The 8,299-nt window shown below is 46.9% G+C and overlaps 1 protein-coding gene across 1 annotated transcript in view; it reads left to right on the forward strand.

Moving 5' to 3' along the window:
- The first annotated feature begins 2,929 nt into the window (after positions 1 to 2,929).
- The window catches only part of LOC112551771 (solute carrier family 22 member 23-like), an 8,205-nt gene continuing 2,835 nt past the window's right edge, over positions 2,930 to 8,299 (forward strand). Inside the window, exons 1-2 of the mRNA XM_025214644.1 lie at positions 2,930 to 3,025; positions 5,987 to 6,090. Of these exons, the coding sequence (XP_025070429.1) occupies positions 2,975 to 3,025; positions 5,987 to 6,090 (155 nt within the window). The 5' untranslated portion in view covers positions 2,930 to 2,974. The remainder of the gene's footprint in view (positions 3,026 to 5,986; positions 6,091 to 8,299) is intronic.

Below are 8,299 nucleotides of genomic sequence, written 5' to 3' on the forward strand. Positions count from 1 at the left end.
GCCGGTCAAGTAGCGCCTCCTGCTTTCTAGCCTGAATCTACTCTCTGTCAACTTATGGCTGTTATTCCTTGTTACTCCCAGTAGCGCTCGGAGGAACAGGGACTCTCCCATTGCCTGCTGGTCTCCCTTGGCCAGTTTATAGATGGCCACTAGATCCCCTCTCTGCCTTCTTTTGTGGAAGCTGAACAGGTTCAGGTCCTGTAGCCATCTCCCCTGAAGTGCGGCGCCCAGAACTGGACGCAGTACTCCAACTGCGGCCTGACCAGTGTCATATAGAGGGGGAGGATCACCTCCTTGGACCTGCTTGAGATGCATCTGTGGATGTATGACAAGGTGCAGTTAGCCTTCCTTACTGCGTCCCCACATTGACGGCCCATGTGGCAGCCCATAGCTTCCAGTATCAATAATGACTCCAAGATCCTTTTCTGCCTCTGCACTGATGAGAAGAGAGTTCCCAGCCTGTAGGTCTGCTGCTGGTTCTTCCTCCCCAGGTGCAGCACCTTGCACTTGTTAGTGTTGTAACCCATCCTGTTCTCATCCGCCCACCCCTGCAACCTGTCTAGGTCCGATTGCAGCCTATTCCTCCCTTCTAGCGTGCCCACTTCTCCCAACATCTTAGTGTCGTCTGCAAATTTGAACAGGGTGCTTTTTACCCCCTTGTCCAAGTTGCTGATGAAGATGTTGAACAGTGCGGGCCCAAGGACCGAGCCCTGGGGAACCCCATTGCCCACATCCCTCCAGATCAAATAAGACCCATCCACCACCACTCTCTGGGTGAGACCCTCCAGCCAATTAGTGACCCATCTGACTGTGTAGGTATCGATGCCACAGTCTCCTAGTTTTTTAATGAGAATGGGGTGAGAGACAGTGTTGAAGGCCTTCCTAAAGTCCAGAAAGACTATGTCCACCGCGACCCCTGCGTCTAAGGATTTTGTGACTTGGTCATAGAAGGCCACCAGGTTGGTCTGACAGGACCTGCCTCCAATAAACCCGTGCTGGTTGCCCCTAAGCATAATCTCCCCTGCTGGCCCCTCGCGGACATGTGCCAGGATAATTCTCCCCAAAAGCTTACCCAGGACCGAAGTAAGACTAACTGGCCTATAGTTCCCTGGGTCCTCCTTTCTCCCTTTTTTGAAAGTGGGGACCACACTGGCCCTTTTCCCTTCCTCTGGCACTTTGCCAAAGCACCGCGAGTGCTCGTAAAGCTGTGCCAGGGGTCCTGCAGTGACCTCTGCTAATTCCCTCAGCACTCTGGGGTGGAGATCATCAGGACCTGCTGATTTGAACTCATCCAGTCCCACCAGAAGTTCCCTGACTAGGTCCTCTCTGACCCTGGGCCTGACTGTGCCTCCCCTGGGACCATCGGGGATCCCGGTGGGTGGGATGACCTGGTGTCTGCTCAGAAAAATGGAGGCAAAGAAATTGCTAAATAGGTTAGCTTTGTTGTCTGGTGAGACCACCGGATTTCCAAGCGTGTCCTGCAAAGGCCCCACGTTACCTGGAACCTTCTTTTTACCCCCTATGTATTTAAAAAAGGACTACTTGTTATCCTTGATCCGGGTTGCTAGTCCCAGTTCCATCTCTGCCTCGTCCTTCCTAACAGCCCCCCTACAATCCCGAGCAACAGAGGTATAGTCCTCCCTGGTTATGGCCCCTCCCTTCCATTGGGTGTACACCTCCTTCTTAGCTTTGAGATGTTCCTGGATGCTTTTGGTGAGCCATGGGGGCTTTTGAGCACTCTTGCCCCCTTTGATCCGTATTGGGATTGCCATCCTTGGGCTTGGAGGATCATCTCCTTCAGGAACAACCACTCTTCTTGAACACCCAACTCCCCACCCCTCCGGGACCTCAGTGGCTCCCCAAGTAATCTCCTTAGCTCAATGAAATCCGCTCTCCTGAAGTCCAGGGCTGCTGTCTTGCTTCAGGCCTTTGCCACCCTGCACTGGATGGTGAATTCCAATAGGCGAGGATTGCTATTGCCCAGGTGATCGAGCACCCACAGTCCCCTTGTCACTTGTGGCCAGGACCACGTCTGACAAGGCATTTCCCCTGGTGGGACTGTGCACCTCCTGAGTTAGATGAAGGTCCTGTAACATGGCTAGGAACCTACATGAGCGGTCAGACCTGGCTGACTGCTCTTCCCAGCAAATGTCCGGATAGTTTAGATCACCCATCCTTTGACTTAACTGCCTCCGCGAGCTGACCTGAGAATTTCCATTCTAGCGCTTGACTCTTAGCAGTTGACTCTTCTCCATACTCAACATCCCTTATGTATCTGTAAGGACCGAAATGCTTAGTGTGAGTTATCTTTAATTGGGGGATTCAGAGCAGAATCGCCAAGTGAGCATTCATGTTCATTCTGTACCCAGAGCTCCACAAAACCTACATTGCTTGATTGTTAAGAAACTAGTGCTGACTTAGAGACTAGGGAGAGAACCACTCTAAATAATCAGAAACTTGTTTAAACCTGTAACAGAACAAAAGCGCAGTGCACATAAACCTGTTTCAAAATGGCTGAATCTGGTTTAAGATAAACCAGATAGTTGAATGTAGTATCAGATTTAACTGATTTGGGTCATACCAGTTTATGAAACTTCTGTCCCAGACCCCTTCCTGGTTCAAGCTATATCAGAGTCCCCCAGGATGATTAACAGCCCTGGGCTGGGCTGGGTTGTCTTCTCCAGCAGAGAAGGGTTGGGGGAGAGGGGACGAGAGGGGCAGGGACTGACCCCCCACCCCCAGGCTTTCCCTGGTTAAACCCCTCTTCTCCCAAGTACAGAGCTGCCCTGCCTTGCTAAACTTACTGAAAGTTACTGCTGGCTGCAACTGTGGATTACAAATCCAAGAAGCACCTGGAAGCAGGAAGAGGAAGTGGTGGAGAACCCTGCAGAGTCCTGCTTCTGTGATGCTGGACTGCAAATCCCAGAGACCTCTGGGGCCGTAGGAAGAGGAAGTGCCAGAGAGCAATGCTGTAATGCCCCTGAGCTTCTGGGCTGAGCATATGGCTGCGTTTCCTGAATCAAAGGTAAATGTGTGTCCAGTTTGGCAGGGGCTGTATGCAGCCACGCTGAGCTGCGCCAGCAGGGAGAAGGGGGAGCCGACCTGGAGTAACCGCAAATGTGGCTGTGACTGCCCTCCCCAGCGCCACCTGCCATAGAGAGGACCAACAGCACCGTTTTCATGGCCCAGGCAGGCAACAACAGCATGGCACCGGCCAAGCTGGCACTTACCTATCCAGTGCTCACTTCTTTTGGGTGCCCTGGTAACAAATTCTATTTATTTACATTAATTCCTATGGGAAAATGGGTTTCACAATTCTGTTCTTTTTAACACTCAGTTTTTCTGGAACCAATTAAGAGCACTAAGTGGGGATTGCCTGTAGAGTCCTGTGGTGTGGGAAACCCAACCTGGAGTTTGTGACTGAAGAAGTGCGTGGTGTATGCAAGCAAAGGCATCTCAGAGAGAGAGCAGAACAGAGAATAGAAGGGTCATGCTTTATCCCAGAAGTTCAGTGCACATAAACCACTTTCAAAATGGCTAAAACCAGTTCAAGATAAACCTGGATGGATGTAGCATCAGACTTAACTGATTTAGGTTAAATCAGTTTATTGAATTTCTGTCCCAAATCCCCTTCAGATTCAAGTCAATTCACAGGCCCCCTGCATCCCAGGATGCTTTGCATCTCCTCCACAACTCCCCTTTCCCTGCAGGGTGGACAGGCTATCCTTGGCCCAAGCTGTCTGCTTCAGCTGAGCAGGGAGGCAGGTGCTAACACCCGCCTTGCTTCTGCTGTGGGCGACAGCAGGCATGTAGTTGCATTTCTGGAATCAAAAGTAAATGTCTGTTCACTTGCTTATTGGTTCAATCTATGCAGCTTAGACTAACTAACCTGTGAAGATTGAATTGATTTAGTCTCAGGCTTTTTGGCAGTCTGTACTTAGCCAGAGAGTTGAACTTGTTTGAGATCTCCCTTTTTAATGAACAGTCAATCTTTTTGTCCCTGACAGGTGGTTGCATTTGCATACACTGGGTAGAGTATGGCTGGTGTATAAAATTGCTGGCTAGACCTCTTCCTGGAGGACCCTTCCTTTTAGAGCTCCCTTCTTCTCTTGCTGCCTCCACAGCGGACCAATTCTGTTTACCTTGAAGACTCTCCAAAAGTTCAAGCCTGGTCCCTGGCCCTTTGACCATTGGGTGTGGTTGGAGTGGGTAGGAGGGCACTTTGCTACTGGTCTTGCTAGGCAAGGGGTAGTCATTGTTTGTGTTTTATGTTGCTGCTGGAATGGTGGTAAGTGTAGGAAATTGCAGTAGTGGTGGTATAATATGTATATTTTTAAGCATTTGTCAAGGGCTCCTAGCATTTCAGATAGGTGCTTTATACTGTACTGTACACTTAAACAGGAACTAAAGGCTTTCTAGTCTTTGGGGCTTTGTACATGCCACATTTTTTGCCTTTCGTATGCTGCAACAGCGTGACTGTTTGCATGAGAGGGTTTTCTGGATGTTTGAAAAGCCTTTCTGGTGCATTAAAGTAAAAATCCTTGGATGTAGTTTAGTTTGGCTCGCTGGGAATTAAAGCATCACATCCATGGATTCACTGCCAGCAAACACAAAGGCACCCAAAGACATGTAATGAGCCACTTTATCCACCAGACGGCACTGCGACCTTTTTGTAGTTCACCCCTTCAAATTGTGTTCACTTTTGAATGTTTCTGCTTTTTTCTTGTTCTTGTGTAGTTTGCCATGTCTGTGCTCCCACAGCTGTATGGCAGGGCATGAGTGAGGGGCCCCGGGGCCGGAAGGGCAGCGCTTGACCACCCTGCTCTCCTGCGGCGCTGCCAGGAACTGGGGTTAATTCATTTGAAAACCAAGTGTGTGCAAAGAGTCAGGAAATTTGAGGCTTACCGAGTTTCCTTTATTTGCAATCTGATGATTTTGTCTTGCAATCTGATGATATTGTGTTTATCTAGTTGCTGTTTCTTAAGTTTTTACTAGGGTTTTACCATATAAATTATTTGCAACTGACCTCGTGTCTTGGAAGGAATGTTCCAATATTTAAGTAACTGTTAAATTAATCCCAGGTGTTCAAATGTTTAAGAAAATGGACAGGGTCCTTCTTTCTGCATTTTATCACTGAAATGTTGCAAATTCCCATTGTCAAGGGTTTTCTGTGTGCCAGCACAAAACTGCAACAGAATTTCACAGTTGCCCCAGCAGGACTTTGAAAACAACAGATTGGGCTGTGAGCCTGATGCATGTCCCCCTCCTTGAGCACGGAGCGCTGCTTTGAATTCTGAGGGGATTGCTATGATGAGCTGCCTTTTCTTTATTTTCTTTTTTTCTTTTTTTAAGACTTCTCTTCCCTCCATTTCTAATTTCTATCAAAATGACTTTAAGTGGCTGAAATTCGGGACAGGCAGTGCCTTCAGCATGATATACTAGCCATTTATTTCTGGAAACTTAGGTCTCAGTGCTCCTTAAGGAGGCACATATAAAATGAATTTGGCAGTATCCAGTCCCCTCCTCAGTTATGCAGGTCCATGTTACAGAAATGATACAGGTTTTGTTGCATGTGCGAGGAAAAGCCATAGCATGAGCAGAAAGCATTGCTGACCAGAACTGTAACAGTAGCAGAGATGCTGGTGTATATCAGGCTACCTTATGCAATGCTAACTCTAGGTCTGATTGTCCATTAGAATTCCTTTTCCAACTTCCCAGTATATCTTCTGCATCAATATTTTTAAACTGGGAGAAGCTTTGGAATCTGAAGGGATCCACATGCCCCCACCTGCTCCATAGAGCAAGTCAACAGGATTTGGAGCCTTGAAGAAAGGGAGGGAAAGTGATCAAGAATTGTTTAAGGTCTGTGGCATCCTCAGAGCAACAAAAGAAGCAGTGTTACCCCTCCTCCCGTGACAGACTAAAATCCCCCAGATATTTTGCTGTCCCACTCACCAGATACTGACTTTGGTTTGTTTTGTTTCAGAGCAGGAGGAAGGAGCTTACCAGGAGGCCCAGGAAAGTCTTCCTTGTTAAAGTGATGCGAACCAGGAACCTATGGAAAAACATTGTGATATTATCTGCGAACTCGTAAGTCCAACATCTTCCTGTCAAGTATGTTAAACACGTTTGCTGCTGGTAAACTGAAAGTAGATAGTGGGCAATACTGGATAACACAAAGGCCATCTTCTTCCCATTATAAGACCCTTAACAGCCCATCACTGATAACTCATCTTTGATAAGAAGAGTGAGCAATACTAAGAAAGTGTGCAGTTGAAGCTTAACAGAGGAATTAAGCTCAGAGTTGGGCCTGCTGCTTCTTCTCCAGACATTTTAAGACGTGGAGCATCAGGTGCTTCTTGGAAATGGTAGCTCTGCAAGTGTGTTGGTGTGTCAGTCATCAAGGTTTTGTCTCTGCCTCCCTGGCACGCAAACAGTGGCTTTTAGTAAGGGGTAAAATTTCCAAGTGCTCCTGAGTGACTTAGAAGCACAAGTCCCAGTGATTTCTATCTGAATGGCACTTTCCGGACTCAACAGGGCTTGTGCTCCTAAGTCTCTTGGATGCATTTGAGCATTCTACCCTCTACTTCCAGTAGGTAGAGTCAAGAAGGCAGGATAGTCCTACCAGGTAGTAGTTTTGCATTTCATAGTGTATCTTTTAAATTGAAGTCAACTATTAAATACTTGTTTTGTGTTTGGTCTTCGAGAGACAGAGAGAGTTTTTTTTCTCAAGTGAGAGAGCAAGCTGTAGATTCCAGTTACATGGAGGACAGTTAATGGCTACCACTTTAATCCACATGTTTTATACATTTTCTGGGAGGAATTGGGGAGCTAGTTAGGTGAGGGATTTTGCCAATGTGTCTTGATTCTTATTTCAAGGAAGGGTTGGGGGAGGAGAAAAGCAGTGCCTAGTTAATTGAAAGTAATGAATGGCAAAATTATAAAACTGTTACATACTTTGTTTATTGTTTCTAATATTAAGTCTTTTAATTTGGCAAAGAAAAGAGGTTGCTTTTCAAGAAATCTTACAGGGTTTTCAAAATAGCCAGTCTATTGTTAGTAGCCAGTCTACTGTCATCTAGCTTATTATAGAGCCATCCTGTCCTCTTCATTCATATGAGAAATTGCAGTGACCCACAGTGTTAAGTTACAGGAAGGGGTTAAACTGCAGCCCTCTGAGTGCCGCCCCCCCGGCTTGTTGGGACTCTGTACTGTGGTCTGCAGCTTAGAGGGCATGTAGCTCCTGACTACTTAGAATTTGGACAGCCCTGAGTTGCACCACTGTACCAACTGAACCTATGTGGGCAGTAGCTTGCTACATTTTCTTATTACTATTTCTCCTCCTTCATCACTATTGTGAAACTTGGGAACGTGTAAATGTGGGGGAAGACAAGATGTTTCAGGGAGAAAGAAAGAGGAAAACACTTCAGGGCAGCTTGAGTTATTAAAAAATGCAACTTTGCAGCTGCTAAACAGTTTAGGATATTAGAATAAATTATGAAAATGTAGATTAGAGGGCAAAATACGGAGGACAAATTAATTGTATGGGTATCCAATCTGTCACATGGCTGTCACCTCTAAAATGCATCACAAATGTATGTATTGTTTGTGTATGTAATGAATTAGGATTGCCCACTAATATATCAAATATCATGTTGGCTCACTAGTAAAGCTCATAGTGAAGGTCAGAAAGAGATTCTCTGTGGAGTGTACTGTATAGATTTCTAAAGCAAATGATGGTATATTGATATAACATGTAGCCAGTCATGCTAGAGGCTAGAATCCACAGGTGGCTTAATGATGCACAGTAGGACTGTGCTGATTTGTTTTCAGAGGAGATTCAGACAGATTCAGTGGCTGAATCTCCGAATCTGAATCAACTCAGGAGACCAATTAAAAGGTCTAAATTGATTAGAGGCTCTCTGAATTGATTCAGAAAAGATTGGGAGAGCTTCGGTGATTCGGGCATTCCCTGCTCCATGCTGGTAAGTAGCGGGTGGAGAAGGAGAGAGGGGACCATGGGGGACACCTGCCAGGCCCCACCCCCTGCCCACTCTCCCAGCCCCCCCCATGGCTGCCCTGCCAGGCCCTGGCTCTTTAAAAAAAAAAAAAGCCCCCATTCACCGGCTGCTGCTAGGTGGGGGTTGATCCCCACTGCCCCATGCCACATGGGAAAAGTGCTATAATATTTGGGTAATATGGATCTGCTTCCCATGGCCTCCCGGCCCTTTAAAAAAAAAAAAAGAAGAAAAGCCCTGCACTCACCAGTTGCTGCAGCAGCCTCGGGGCTTTTGGGGGG

This window comes from Alligator sinensis, unplaced genomic scaffold, assembly GCF_000455745.1.
Source record: "Alligator sinensis unplaced genomic scaffold, ASM45574v1 scaffold1030_1, whole genome shotgun sequence".
NCBI lineage: Eukaryota > Metazoa > Chordata > Crocodylia > Alligatoridae > Alligator > Alligator sinensis.